Below are 16,119 nucleotides of genomic sequence, written 5' to 3'. Positions count from 1 at the left end.
GCAAGTGATATCCATCTATTGCCTTTTCCTCTACCCTCTGCCTGAAGGTAAGATTCTTAAAGTGCCCAAATGGAGTAAAGAACTAGAGCTAGTATCACTCACTCTGCAATGATCAGAGAGGTCATCTGCTACTCATAGCTCAGTCCCTGTGGCCATGAGTCACCAGTCTGAGGTGAAGGAAAACAGAGAGAAGTGTTATAAGCATTCTTACTGCTTTTAGCAGAGTAAAAATTATTGACCCACAGGGCTTTAAAACCACAATTCCATGGGATCCCTGGGTGGCGCAGCGGTTTAGCGCCTGCCTTTGGCCCAGGGCGCGATCCTGGAGACCCGGGATCGAATCCCACGTCGGGCTCCCAGTGCATGGAGCCTGCTTCTCCCTCTGCCTGTGTCTCTGCGCCTCTCTCTCTCTCTATCATAAATAAATAAAAATTAAAAAAAGAAAAAAATAAATAAAAATTCCTTTAGAAATTTCCTTTATAAAAAAAAATAAAAATAAAAATAAAACCACAATTCCATTATTCCATATTCTATTCTGAGAAGAAAGTTGTTGCCTACTCTTTTATACAAAGCACAGCAAACACAATTTCCAAATGAAAGGACTTTGGGCAGGAAATTTATGGACACTATGCACTCTCCCATGTTGCCAAGAGAAATCATGTCTCTAGGAATGTCCTTCGAGATCAGAGACCTTGGCTTAAGTGAGAACTAGGATCCTACCTCAATTTCATGCCATTATGGGAGTGCCACAGGCCCCTGAGGAAGAGAGTTTACTCAAAAGTCATAAAGGATGAAACAAACACATGGAGTTTCCAGGATAAGGAATGTTCAGGGACCACAAAGAAGTTGCATGTGGCTAGAACACAGAAGAAATGAGTAGAAGCAGAAAATGATGTTAGATGATTAGAACTAACTTGTGGAGAGATTTGCATCCTATGATAATAAGATCATTATGAGTTTGTCCTGTGAGTAATGGGGAACCAACAACACTTTCAAAGCAGAGAAATGAAGCATGATGTTTGGATGATAACCATGGTGGCAGCATGGGAAAATGACTGAAAAACGGAAGACCCTGGAAGCAAAGGAGATGATTTAACTGGAGAAGCTTACTCAACCTAAAGAAGTGAGTTAACATGGTAGATCCAACTGTGGGATTCCCCTTCTTATAAAAGAGAATATCCTAGCCTGACTTTATTTAGACTAATCTGACAATGCATAATCTAATAGTACAATGCATTTCCTGGATCGACTCACTAATTAACATTAAGATGTAAAATCTCTCTATTAATGTTTAAGTACTGTATATATGTTTCCTAAAAAGCACTTTTCTTATTTCAGAAATTGAAAAACATCTACGGGTGACCAAGTAGGGAAATTTAAAAGCACTGTACCATATGTTTAGCTATTAAAAAAAAGGAAGAAAATGAAAATTAATGTTAGTCTAGAGAGCACAGTTATCACATACTGTTTCAAAGAAATGCCAAGGGATTCTTAACCAGCAAATGAACAGCCACCAAAGATAACATGATGGGAATTTAATTTAATGTCCTAGCTGTAGGATATATTGGTTTTATTGTTTTCCAATATCAGTGAGGTTCTGTCAAGGCTCTGTTATTTCACTGAGCTGTCAAGGCCATAGAAAAGACTATTCTAAAACTTCTGTTATGGCAATAGCAACTTGCAGCAACTCCGTTATCTGAGCTACTTGAAATACTTTGTCTTATCTCACAAAGAATGTGTCAAGGAAGTGATAACTTGGAAGAGTGGTTGAGTCTATTTGGAAATTTGTTTAAGTGTTTGTTTGTTCCCTTAAATTACAAGCATTGTCTAAAACTTGCTTTTTCTAGATAAAGTAGGTGTGCAAATATCTCTAAAGTAAAGGAAGCACATTAGGAAATATAGATTCATTACAAATAATAAAATCCTGTGTTTTTAAGCTTTTTATAACGGAAACAATAATATACTTCAAAATTTATTTAAAAGGAAGCACTAAATAACTAGTTTTGTGGAGAAGGAAACTAAAAGAAGGCCAAAGTTTGTTCTAGCGATTCATCTGGCTTACTGGCTAGAATTCAGAAAAGTAAGAAATCTTTTAAAAGAAGAAAACTCCTTTAACAAAATGCAAAGTAGATTTTAGGCTCTGAAAAGAATCCAGCTCTGGACTGTTATGATTAATTCCTTTGAAATCTAATTGATGCATAAGGAAATTATCATTGTGGAGGTAATAAATAGGAGAAAACAACTGGGATGCCTAACAGAGTTCTTGTTTTATCATGCGATATTAAAAATCTAAGAGTGATGCACTGTTGGTGGGAATGCAAACTGTTGCAGCCGCTATGGAGAACAACATGGAGGTTCCTCGAAAAGTTAAAAATAGAACTACCCTATGACCAGAAATTGCACTACTAGGTATTTATCCAAAGGACACAAAAAATACAGACTTGAAGGGGTACATGCATCCTGATATTTACAGCAGCATTATCAACAATAGCAAAGCTATGGAGAGAGCCCAAATGTCCGTTGACTGATGAAGGGATAAAGAAAATGTGGGTGAGGCGAGCAGAGCCAGAGTCGAGAACAGAGGCGAAACTCGGGATCTAACAAGATCCTAGTAGCTAGACCCGGGCTGCCCCGCAGGATTATCAAGGAAACCCAGCGTTTGCTGGCAGAACCAGTTCCTGGCATTAAAGCAGAACCAGATGAGAGCAACGCCCCTTATTTTCATGTGGTCATTGCTGGCCCCCAGGATTCCCCCTTTGAGGGAGGGACTTTTAAACTTGAACTATTCCTTCCAGAAGAATACCCGATGGCAGCCCCTAAAGTATGTTTCATGACCAAAATTTATCATCCTGATATAGACAAGTTGGGAAGAATATGTTTAGATATTTTGAAAGATAAGTGGTCCCCAACACTGCAGATCTGCACAGTTCTGCTATCGATAAAGGCTTTGTTAAGTGCTCCCAATCCAGATGATCCGTTAGCAAATGATGTAGCAGAGCAGTGGAACACCAACGAAGCTCAAGCCATAGAAACAGCTAGAGCATGGACTAGGCTATATGCCATGAATAATATTGAAAATCGATCTGATCATCAAGTGTGCATCACTTCTCCTGTTCTGCCAAGACTTCTTCCTTTTTTGTTTGCATTTAATGGACACAATCTTAGAAACATTACAGAATAAAAGCCCAGACATCTTCAGTCCTTTGGTGATTAAATGCACATTAGCAAATCTATGTCTTGTCCTGATTCACTGTTGTAAAGCATGAGCAGAGGCTAGAAGTACCATCTGGATTGTTGTGAAACATTTAAAAGCAGTGGCCCCTCTCTGCTTTTATTCATTTCCCCCATCATGGTTTAAGTATAAAGCACTGTGAATGAAGGCAGTTGTCAGGGTTAGCTGCAAGGGTGTGGATTTTTTTCTTTATTATTATTTTTGAGGGGGAGAGGTAGTTTTATTTTAATTTTATGGGCTCCTTTCCCCCTTTTTATGGTGATCTAATTGTATCGGTTAAAAGCAGCTAACCAGTTCTTTAGAATATGCTCTCTAGCCAAGTCTAACTTTATTTAGACGCTGTAGATGGACAAGCTTGATTGTCTGAACCAAAATGGGAACATTAAACAAACATCACAGCCCTCACTAATAACATTGTGACTTTGCTGTCAAGTGTAGAATCCTTCCTTCAGGAAAAAGCTTGTGACCATTTTGCATGGCTTGTCTGGAAACTTCTGTAAATCTTATGTTTTAGTAAAATATTTTTTGTTATTCTACTTTGCCTTTGTACAGTTTATTTTACTGTGTTTATTTCATTTTCCCAATGTGACAATCATCTTTAAAAATTAAAACTGATGGAACACTCAAAAACAAAAAAGAAAAAAGAAAATGTGGTGTGTGTGTGTGTGTGTGTGCGTGTGTGAGATGGAATATTATTCAGCTAACAAAAAGAATGAAATTTTGCCATTTGCAATGACATGGATGGAGCTAGAGTGTGTTATGCTAAGCAAAATAAGTCAGCCAGAGAAAGACAAATAGCATATGATCTCATTATATATGGAATTTAAGAAGAAAAAAAGATGAACACATGGGATGGGGGGAAGAGAAAAAGGAGAGAAGAAAACAAATCATATGAGACTCTTAAAGATAAAGAACAAACTGAGGGTTTATAGAGGGAGGTGGGTGGGAAATGGGCTAGATGGGTGATGTGTATTAAAGACAGCACTTGTTGTGATGAACACTGGGTGTTGTATATAAGTGATGAAGCATTGAATTCTACTCCAGAGGCTAGCATTACACTGTGTGTTAACTGAAATTTAATTTTTTTTTCAATAAAAAGCCAAGAATGTGTGGACTGCTATCATTTTTGCCATAAGAAAAAGTACTTTCATCAAATGGCCTTCTCTATTTCCTCTTCTTCCCTGATTTCCCTCCACGTGAACACCTGAAATACTGTTCCATTTCTCAAAAATAAATAAATAAATAAATAAAGCAACAAAAACAAAGAACTTTTTATTGTTTTTATTCTAACAATTATTAGAATTTTCTCCAATTTTTTCAAAATTCAAAAGCAATATTATAATTAGCTAAAAGCAACAGTGGCTAAAGTCAAACTTCCTTGGCAGGCACATAGTAAATGGAAAATGGAAATTACTCCTGAAGGCAGTGGGAATGGGAGAATCACCATAATAATCAGCTATCACTTACAGTGCTCTGTCTTCTTTTCTCATTTCAAGATTATTAACCTAATGCAAATTTCTGTATTTTACTATTCTGATACCACTGAGGAATTGCTATGGGTACACATATAAGGAAAAAGAACACTATGGTTTCTAAATAATTAAGGATTAAAGTTTGCAGGTCTCAGATCACAGCAGCAATATTCCTAGGAAGAACATCAGTGTCGGCAGGTGAAAGGGTACAAGGAATGATATATCTCCCTTAAACCAGAGATTGTCACACTTTCCCATGCATTAGAGTCATCTGGAGGGCTTGATAAAGCACATACTGCCCAGCCACATCTCGTGTCAGATTCAGTCAGTCTGGGATGGAACTTGAGATTCTGCATTTCTAACAAGCTTCCAAGTGATGTCAATGCTGCTAGTCTACAAACCACACTTGAATTAGCAAGGTTCCTGATGCCTTCTTAAAATCACTTCCATGTGTAAGAAAAGCATACAAGTTCATCTAGGAAAATTAGTCTCTGACTTCCAAATGTAACTTGCCAGCAATTCCCCATGAACTATATAGAAAATAAATACAATTAAAGCAGGAATTAGTGTGACCTTTTAATAGTAGAAAGTTATAAGAAAGTCTTGAAAACAAAGATGGAATTTCAGTAGTTAACCGATTAGCACATTCATGATATGCCAGGCTGAAAATTTTCAATGTATAGGAAAAAAATTGCATTTTCTTCTAGATTCTCTAAGTTATTGACTGTCAACTTGATTTTGAAATAGAGTACTCATTTCTTATGACTTTCACTTAGTGTAGGGTAATAAATTTTTCATTTATCTAAGATAAATGGATAGAAACTAGATAGTTTTACTTCATAAGTTTTAAGAAAATTTTTGTGTATCACTAATGGTCACAGCTGAGTCCTATTCTATTTTACTCTTTGTAGGTATCAGTCATCTTTTGGAGGATGCCTAAAAAATCCACTATTTTACTTCAAGCAAAAGCCTAAATGAGATAAAAGTAACTAGGCACATACAATATAGCTAGGCAGTGTCTCCAGGAGTCCCTACCCCTCAAACTGAGTAAATCTGTGTAATACACAACTGCTCTAGAAATTCATTCTGAGTCCAAGCCCCAAATACGTTTCTATATTCTGGAATATTCCTGGAGGTAATAATATGCCATAGGCAGGAAGTATTTAAAAAGTATAGGGTTGTGATTAAATATAGCCTATTGTTTGATACCATTGGATAGCCTCCCTGCCTTACTTAAACAAATTTATTGTTTTGGCCCCTTTGCTTTATGAAAATTTAAAAAACTCCTATTACTGCTGAGAAATCCCACTGCTTTCTCAAGAGATTCTTTTTCCTCTCAATTTTCACAGTGCTTGTAGATATTTTTCTCATATACTGTTTTTTACACAAACAAAATAAGTAGGGTCCAAAAGATTCAGCCCTGTTAGGTACAGGGTCTTCTTATTTCTAAATTAATCAAAGGAGTAGGGCAAAACTTGCCAATGAATTGGGGGTCTAAGGGATTCAAATTCACCTATGCCTAGTTGCAGTTTGGCACCACCTACTGATAGCTATACTCTCCAGACTTCAGTACAAATCAGAATGATTTTGAGTCCTGGGGCTGGCTAGACTTGCAGAAAAGCAGTGATGATGACAGAAAACCTCACTTGGCTCTAATTTAGTTACCTTGTTCCTAGGAGATTGGGTTCAAGGTCCACTTTTCATCTCCTTGTTCCTACAGAAAAACTTTCCCCACAAACTTTCCCCTTCCCCCTACATTTCCCATAGAAACAAAGGCTGGGAGGAAGACAGAAGCCAATCACTAACTGCATTATATCTAAGAATCCAAAATCAATTAGCATAAACATTCACAAACAGTGTTTATATGAATAAAGATCAAATATCTCTTGACTAATAATCAGAGCACATAAATGTAGCAGTTCAGTAATTAACAAATGGCACCCTGGGTTAATATGGTGAATTAAATGCTCTTACCTAATTTCAAAAGTTTGCCTTTATAATTTTGGGGTACTCTTACTATTTAAAATATTTTTCTATTGTATAGTAAACAATAAAAGGGAAATCATTTATATACCATTAATGAATTGAAAATATATACATGAATTATTTTTTAAATGGACCTTAGTAATAGAATTATGGATATGCAAATTAAGAACATATTTTAATAGGTTTTTTCCCAGAGCACAACTATAATAATTGTAGTTGTAAAGAGAAATATTAACAATGTAATATGGCACAATAAATGGACAAATATCTGGGGAAATTAATTACAAAAGTAGTTTCAGTCAAAACAATAACGTGACAATTTATTCCTGTAAATCTCAAATAATACGTTCCTTCCAAAACTTGATTATGATATTTGTTTTTATCTTTAGAGGGACATAAGGATCATATATTAACCCAATGAACTTGGTTTGCTTTGTGTTTTTCAAGTATTTATTAGATTATAATTAAAACTTTAGTACCTCCTTACAGATAAAAACCCTAAGAGTATCAAAATTTACCCCATAAGTTTCTCTCATTTGCTTTCATTAAAATAGAGTACAAATAAAGTGACCTGGCTTGCATCCATCTTTCTTTCATATTCTCATATATTTAAAAATCTTTATTATAAAACCCTCACTAGTAATAACTGAAATTACTATTTGAATAAAATAGTGGTGGTACAATGTTATTAACCAATAACTGATATTCTCTTCATAAAAATGTTTGAATCCCAGGAGGTCTATTTTCTTAATAATCTTGAGGAGAATGAGAACAGATTAATGATTCCCCAATGTAAAAAATAGCAGGCATTTATATGTGTTGTATATAGTTAGCAAAAAAGGTCTTATTATATTAACTAGTTAGAACTTATCAACCCTCCAAAATGGTCTGATCATTATTTGTTTCCATTCATATTTGTTAAAAACAGAGAAATCAAAAATAACATGAAGAAAAAGTATAAAAACATCCAGGTCCTGATCAAGTGTGTGGGGTTTTTCCACATGCCACAGCCTTTCTGATGAAGTGAACAGTCTACACAATCAGAATCTCCCTCCCCTCCTCTCAAACTGGTCAGCGAATAATCTACAGGACCATTCTGAGAAAAACAATTGAATATGTCCTCTCAAAGTAAATAAGCCTAGCAATTTGGAAGCTAAATTTGTTTTTTATTTGTTTGTTTCTACTTAAAAGAAAGGAAACAAAACTGTACTAAGAAAAAGACTCTCTCCCTCTTTCACTTATTAGAAGCCAATGAGTTATCAACTAAGAGAATTACCAACACTTAAATGATAAAATGTCACTCTGATATTTCTCCATGAAAATTATTTTAGATGAGAGAAACATATTATTTTCTCTTGGCTTACACTGCCAAATTCCTTGCCCAAATCCTTCATATTTCATTTGCATACTGCAATGCTATTTGGCTCCCTGCTCCAGAGTCCTCCTATTCTGAAACATTACAAATATGACCAAAGATGTCCTTTATCTGTTGTTTTAGTCACATAATTACACAATTTTCTATTACCCAATTAAGCTCAAGGAGTAGCTTTTTCCTAAAAAGATACCAGATTAGTGATCTGAAGAACTGGACTCTAGTCTTGGATATAAATTTACGAGCCATGTAACCAAGGTAGTATCATTTAAACTCTCTTAGTTTCTATTTCCTATCTGTAGATAATGAGGATTGAATTGGACTAGACAACTTCTCAAGATCCCTGGGAAAACCAGACAGCTATATGTAAAAGAATGAAACTGGACCACTTTCTTATACCATATACAAAAATAAATTCAAAATGTATTAAAGACCTAAATGTGAGACAGGAAACCATCAAAATCCTGGGGGAGAAAACAGAAGTAACCTCTTTGACATTGGCCTTAGCAACTTCCAACTAGTTATGTCTCCTGAGACAAAGAAAACAAAAGCAAAAATAAACTATTAGGACCTCTTCAAAATAAAAAGCTTCTGCACTGTGAAGAAAACTATCAACAAAACTAAAAGGCAGCTTATGGAATGGGAGAAGATATTACAAATAATATATCTGAGAAAGGGTAAGTATCCAAAATATATAAAGGTTTTATCAAACTCAACACCCAAGAAATGAATAATCCAATTTTAAAATGGGCAAAAAACATGAAAAGACATTCTTCCAAAGAAAAAGATGCTCATCGGGATCCCTGGGTGGCGCAGCAGTTTGGCGCCTGCCTTTGGCCCCGGGCGCGATCCTGGAGACTCGGGATCGAATCCCACATCGGGCTCCCGGTGCATGGAGCCTGCTTCTCCCTCTGCCTGTGTCTCTGCCTCTCTGTCTCTCTCTGCGTGAGTATCATGAATAAATAAATAAAATCTTAAAAAAGAAAAAGAAAAAGATGCTCATCATCACTTATCAGGAAATGCAAATCAAAACTATTATGAAATATTATCTCTTACATGCTAGAATGGCTAAAATCAATAGGTGCTGGTGAGAATGTAGAGAAAAAGAAACCTTCTTACACTGTTGGTGGGAATTCAAACTGGTGCTGCCATAGTGAAAAACAGTATGGTGTTTCCTCAAAAAGTTAAAACAGAACTACTTTATGATCTCGCAATCAGATTACTAGGCATTTACCCAAAGAATACAAGAACACTAATTCAAAGGGATATATGCATCCCAATGTTTATAGCAACAGCAACATTATTTACAATAGCCAAGATATGGAAGCAGCCCAAGAGCCTATAAATTGATGAATGTTTAAAGAAGATGTTATATATATATAACATAAAAATATGTTATATATATATAAAATATTATATGTATATACATGTATACATAATATATATGTATATATATACAAAATATTAAAATATTTTGGAATATAGTGGAATTATATACATATATAGTCAAATATTATTCAGCCATAAAAAGAATGAAATCTTGCCATTTGCAATGAGATGAATAGAGCTTGAGAGTATAATGTTTAGCGAGACAAGTCAGTTAGAGAAAGACAAATACCGTATGATTTCACTCATATGTGGAATCTAAAAAACAAAACAAGCAAAGGGAAAAAAAATAGAGACAAAGGGGCCCACAATCAAGAAACAGAGTCTTGGGGCGTGTAGGTGGCTCAGTTGGTTGAGCATCCAACTCTTGATTTAAGCTCTGGTCTTGATCTCAGAGTTGTGTGTTCAAGCCCCACATTGGGCTCCATACATGGAGCCTACAAGAAAAAAATTTTTAATTTAAAAAATAATAATAAAATAAAGAAACAGAGTCATAATTAGAACACCCAAACTGATGGTTACCAGAGGGGAGCTACTGGGATAGGTTAAATAGGTGATGGGTTTAAGGAGTGCAGTTGTGATGAGCACAGGGTGATGTATGTAAGTGTTGAATTACTATATTGTGCACCTGAAACTAATATAGCACTTTATGTTAACTAACTGGGATTCAAATTAAAACTTTAAAAAAATTTTTAAAGAATTGCTACTTTAGAGGGAACTTTCTATTTAATAGTAGAAGGAAACTATATATTTAATGGTAGCCTGTCAATTTTTTTTAACTTTTCATATATAAGAAAGATGAAAGAAGATATAAGAAAATGGTTTTAATCCCTTTCTTCATGGATACTTGGGTCATTCATTTAATCAAAAAAATATTGTACTTGATATGTGCTAGACATATTGACCATGAGGCAATAGAAAATAGATAAGAAAAATCTTATATTGGGATGCCTGGGTGGCTCAGCGGTTAAGCGCCTGCCTTCGGCTCAGTGCGTGATCCGGGAGTCCCAGGATCCAGTCCCACATCAGGCTCCCTGCATGGAGACTGCTTCTATCTCTGCCTGTGTCTCTGCCTCTCTCTCACTCTGTGTCTCTCATAAATAAATAAATAAAATCTTTAAAAAACTTTTTACTTTAATACAGCTTCTGGTCTAGTAGAGTATAAAAATACATCATATTACATATAATTATAGGCTGGGAAAACTTTTTTTTAAAGAATGGGCATGAATCATACATATCTATACATACACACATACCTCACACCTTTAGCCTAGAAAGAAAACAGTTCTCAGGGCAAGAAAATATCCTTGTATCAGAAGCTTAAAGGCAGCTAAAGATACTTTCTTCAGCAAATATAATGAATAAATTTTGTTGTTCTTGCCAAATTCCTATGAGTTAGTTTATAATTGAAATTTCAGATAGCTCTTTAAGTTAGCAAAATGGATAAGCCTCAAAAGGGAAAAATTTAGACACTAAGGGAAGGCAATTGCCTTCTTGCTCCTGCTCATCATCTTTCTCAAATTATAGGTAGAGAGGAGACCAATCATTCATGGGTCCCTTCATTTTAACCTTTTATTATCACCTGAAGTCAACAAATAATGGACTATAATCATCCTTCTTCTGATGTCAGCAATTAAAGGAGCAAGTATATCCCTACCCTGAAATGGAGAGGAATGGTAGTTATCGTATTCTCTGAGTGCTATAAATTTTGCTTTTAAAAAAGGGTTCCCTCTGGGGGCACCTGGGTGATTCAGTCAGTTAAGCGACTGACTCTTGATTTCAGCTCAGTTCATATTCTCAGGGTTATGAGACTGAGCCCTGTGATGGGCTCTGTGCTGGGCATGGAGTCTGCGTAAGAGTCTCTCTCGGGATCCCTGGGTGGTGCAGCGGTTTGGCGCCTGCCTTTGGCCCAGGGCGCGATCCTGGAGACCTGGGATGGAATCCCACGTCGGGCTCCCGGTGCATGGGGCCTGCTTCTCTCTCTGCCTCTCTCTCTCTCTCTCTCTCTCTCTGTGTGACTATCATAAATAACTTTTAAAAATTAATTAAAAAAAGATTCTCTCTCTATCTCTCTCCATCTGCCCCTATCCAACTCTCTCCCTCTCTAAAAAATAAATAAATAAATAAAAATAAAATAAAATAAAATAAATTTTAAAAATAATAAATAAATAAATAAATAAATAAATAAATAAATAAATAAATAAATGTTCCCTCTGGAATTTTCAGGATCTGTGGCTTCTGACTTCCACATCACTCAGCATCAGAGTACTAGTTTATAAACTACTCTTCTTGGCTGTGTTTCACAAATACTTCTAAGTGCTTTATGTGAAATGATTTAACTAGTCCTCATTAACAAGCCCCATAAAACAGGTACCAGTGTTACCCTCATTTTAGAGATGAGCCAAATGAGGCTCACCAGTTTGTATGGGAAACAGAATTCAACCCAGGCTCCAGATTCCATACTCTTCACCACTTAGATATGGATACAACTATACACAAGTGGTAAGAAAATACAAGATAAGAAGCATACTGAGAATATGAAATAACTGGGACTCTGCCAAATAACATGTACAGTATTCTTCCCATATTAAATACCCATTCAATTAAGATTAATAAATCTCAAAAAAATCAAAAATAAATAAATAAAAGATTAATAAATCTGTTTTAAGAGACAAAAGATTAAAAGTGTTACTTTTCCCTAGAAAAAGGGGATAAGAATGAAAGTAAACCCACATGGCTTGAAAAAGTTAATCAACTAGGAGCCTTACCAAAGACAGAAACACTGTCTCCAAGGCTATTCAATATTATATTCCAAACTAAATCTTTCCCCAAAAACAGGTTCTTCCTCCAGAGCTCCTACTCTAGTAAATGGCTCCATGACTCACTTAACTAGAAACCTGGACAACATCTGGACTCTAGCCTCTCCCTAGCCTACACATACAACTTAAATTTTCTTAGGTCCTACTCCTAAAGACCTCTACAATCCAACCATTAGTGTAGCCCACCATGATCCTGTTCCTGGACCAATAACACTGATTTCTTAATTAGTCTCTTAACATTATCCATCCTGCCTCTTCAGCCCAATCAACTCCACACCAAATCCATTCTCCACAGCCAGAGATGTCTTTAAAAAAAAAAAAAAAGATTTTATTTACTTGTCAAAGAGAGAGAGAGAGAGAGAGAGAAGCAAAGCAAGGGGAGCAGGAAACATAACAGGCTTCCCTAACACACAGAAGATAGAGACCCAAACAAAATGCCAAGATGGAGAAATTCATTCCAAAATAAAGAACAAGAAGAGGTCATGGCCAAACATATAATCAAAACAGATTTAAATAATATGCCTGAATCAGAATTTAAAACAACAATCATATTCCCTTTCACTATTATTCATATTCTCCAAATGAATGAGAACATACACTGTTTGTCCTTCTCCGATTGACTTATTTAAAGGAAGGGAAAAGAAATGTTGGGAAATATCAGGAAGGGAGACAGAACATAAAGACTCCTAACTCGGGGAAACGAACTAGGGGTGGTGGAAGGGGAGGAGGGCGGGTGTTGGAGGGGAATGGGTGACGGGCACTGAGGTGGACACTTGACGGGATGAGCACTGGGTGTTTTTCTGTATGTTGGTAAATTAAACACCAATAAAAGTTAATAAAAATAAATAAATAAATAAAACAACAATCATAAGGATACAAGCCGGGCTTGAGAAAAACAGAAAAAAAAAAAAAAAAAAAAAAAAAGGAGTTCCTTACTACAGAGGTAAAAGACCTAAAAATTAGTTAGGATGAAATTTTTAAAATGCTATAACCAAGAAGCAAAACTGACTGGATGTAATGACCATAAGGATGGAAGAAGCAGAGAAACAAGAGAAATAGAAGGTAAAAATATGGAAAATAATGAAGCTTAAAATAAGAAGGAAAGAAAATATTGTATCATCAAGTAGACATACAGAACTCAGTAACTCCATAAGGTGTAATAATATTCATATCATAGGAGTCCAAGAAGAAGAGAAGGAAAGGGGGGCAGACAGTTTAAGCAAATTACAGCTGAAAATTTCCCTATTCTGGGGAAGGAAACACATCCAAATGCAGGAGGCACAGAGAATGCTCAACAAAATCAACAAAATCAGGCCAACACCAAGACATATCATAGTAAAATTTGTAAAATACAGATATTAAGGAAAGAATGCTGAAAGTAGCAAGGGAAAAGAAATCCCTAACCTACAAGGAAAGACAAATAAGGTTAGCAGCAGATCTGTCCACAGAAACTTATTATGTCAGAAGAAAGTGGCATGATATATTCAATGTGCTGAATGGGAAAAATATGCAACCAACAATACTTTATCCAGCAAGGCTGTCATTCAGAATACAAGGACAGATACAGAGTTTCCCAGACAAACAAAAACTAAAGAAGTTCATGATCAGTAAATCAGCGCTGCAAGAAATATTAAAGAGGACTCCTTGAGTGGAAAAGACCAAAAGGAACAAAGTCTAGAAAGCAACAGAGAAAATCTCCAGAAATGCCAATTTTACAGGTAATACAATGGCACTATAATGCTATCTATCAATAATCACACTGAATGTAAATGGACTAGATGCTCTAATCAAAAGATATAGTGTATCAGAATGGATAAAAAAAAAAGACCCACTTATATGCTGCATATAACAACCTCATCTCAGACCTAAAGACACTTACAGATTGGAAGTGAGAGAATGGAGAACCATCTATCATCCTAAAGGACATAAAAATCAAGCTGTAGCAGCCATACTTATATCAGACAAACAATATTTTAAACTAAGGACTATGGGGCACCTGGGTGGCTCAGTCAGTTAAGTGTCTGCCTTCAGCTTAGGTCTGGATCTTGGGACCCTGGGATCGAGCACCACACTGGCCTCCCTCCTTAGCAGGGAGCCTGCCTCTCCCTTTCCTATGCCACCTACTCCCTCTGCTTGTGTTCTCTCTTTCTCTCTCTCTCTCTCTCTCTCTCTCTCTCTCTCTCAAATAAATAAATAAAATCCTTAAAAATAAATAAATAAACTATGGACTGCAACAAAAGTTGAAGAAGAGCAGTATATCATAATTAAGGGGTCTCTCCAACAAAAACATCTAGCAATTATAAAAATTTATGCCCCCAGCTTGGGAGTACTTCAATATATAAATCATTTAATGACAAATATAAAGAACAATAAAATAATAGCAGGGGAAGTTAACACCCTACTCACAGCAATGGATAGATCATCTAAGCGGAAAATCAGCAAGGAAACAATGGCTGTGAATGACACACTGGACCAGACGCACTTAAGAGATATATTCAGAATATTTCATCCTAAAGCAGAATACACATTCTTTTCAAGTGCACAGGGAACAGTCTCCAGAAGAAATACAAATAATTATAAGAGTCTATTATGAAAAAATGATATGCAAACAAATTGGGCAATCTGAAAGAAATGTATAAATTCCCAGAAACATAGAACTACCAAAACTGAAATAGGAAGAAATAGGAAATTGAAACAGACCCATAACCAGCAAAGAAATTGAATCAGTAATCAAAAATCTCCCAACAAGAGTCCAGGGCCAGATGGCCTAGCAGGGGAATTCTACCAAACACTGAAGAAGAATTAATACCTATTCTTCTAAAACTGTTCCCCAAAATACCAATGGATGGAAAACTTCCAAATTCATCCTATGAGGCCAGCAAGCATTACCCTGACTATAAAACCAGACAAAGACCCCACTAAAAAGGATAATTACAGGTCAATATTCTTCATGAACATAGATGCAAAAACTCTCAACAAAATTCTAGGGAGTCAAATCCAACAGTACATTAAAAGAATCATTTGCCACAATCAAGTGGGATTTATTCCTGGGCTTATAGGGGAAGTTCAATATCCTCAAATCAATCAATGTGATATACCACATTAATAAAAAAAAAAAAAGGATAAGAACCATATGATCCCCTCAATAGATGCAGAAAAAGCATTTGACAAAATAGAGCAACCTTTCTTGATAAAAACCCTCAACAAAGTAGGGATTGAAGGAACATACCTCAACATCATAAAGGCCATATAGGAAAAATCCACAGTTAATACTATCCTCAACAGGGAAAAACTCAGACCTTTTCCCCTAAGGTCAAAAACACAACAAGGATGTGCATTCTCACCACTGTTGTTCAACATAGTACTAGAAGGCCTAGCCTCAGCAATCAGAGAACAAAAAGAAATAAAAGGCATCCAAATCAGCAAAGAAGAAGTCAAACTCACTCATCATGGGTGACATGATGCTCTATGTAGAAAACTTCACAAAAAAAATTGCTAGAACTGATACATGAATTCAGAAAAGTCATAGGATATAAAATCAATGTACAGAAATCTGTTGCATTTCTATACACTAATAATGAAGCAGCAGAAAGAAAAATCAAGGAATTGATTCTATTTAGAATTATACAAAAAATCATAAGATTCCTAGGAATAAACCTAACCAAAGAGATAAAAAACCTGTACTCTGAAAACTATAGAACAATATGAAAGAAATTAAAGAACACACAAGAAATGGAAAAATATTTTCAATCTCATGGATTGGAAGAACAAATATTGGTAAAATGTCTATATTGGCGTGCCTGTGTGGCTCAGTTGAGCAGACAACTCTTGTTTTTGGCTCACGTTGTGGTC

At 35.7% G+C, this 16,119-nt stretch overlaps 2 protein-coding genes across 8 annotated transcripts in view; one reads left to right on the top strand and one right to left on the bottom strand.

The window, feature by feature from the left end:
• The window catches only part of CTNNA3 (catenin alpha 3), a 1,730,823-nt gene that overhangs the window by 1,462,964 nt on the left and 251,740 nt on the right, over positions 1 to 16,119 (bottom strand). The gene's annotated exons all lie outside the window — the stretch shown is intronic.
• LOC121486344 (ubiquitin-conjugating enzyme E2 N-like) lies at positions 629 to 3,683 on the top strand. Its single transcript, XM_041747208.1, has 2 exons — positions 629 to 701; positions 2,556 to 3,683. The coding sequence occupies exons 1-2, from the start codon at positions 629 to 631 to the stop codon at positions 3,179 to 3,181; spliced, it is 699 nt and encodes a 232-aa protein (XP_041603142.1). The 3' UTR covers positions 3,182 to 3,683.

The sequence above is a fragment of the Vulpes lagopus genome, chromosome 3 (assembly GCF_018345385.1).
Source record: "Vulpes lagopus strain Blue_001 chromosome 3, ASM1834538v1, whole genome shotgun sequence".
Classification (NCBI taxonomy): Eukaryota; Metazoa; Chordata; class Mammalia; order Carnivora; family Canidae; genus Vulpes; species Vulpes lagopus.
Note: the sequence above shows the minus strand (reverse complement) of the source record. Positions and strands in the feature narration are given on the sequence as shown.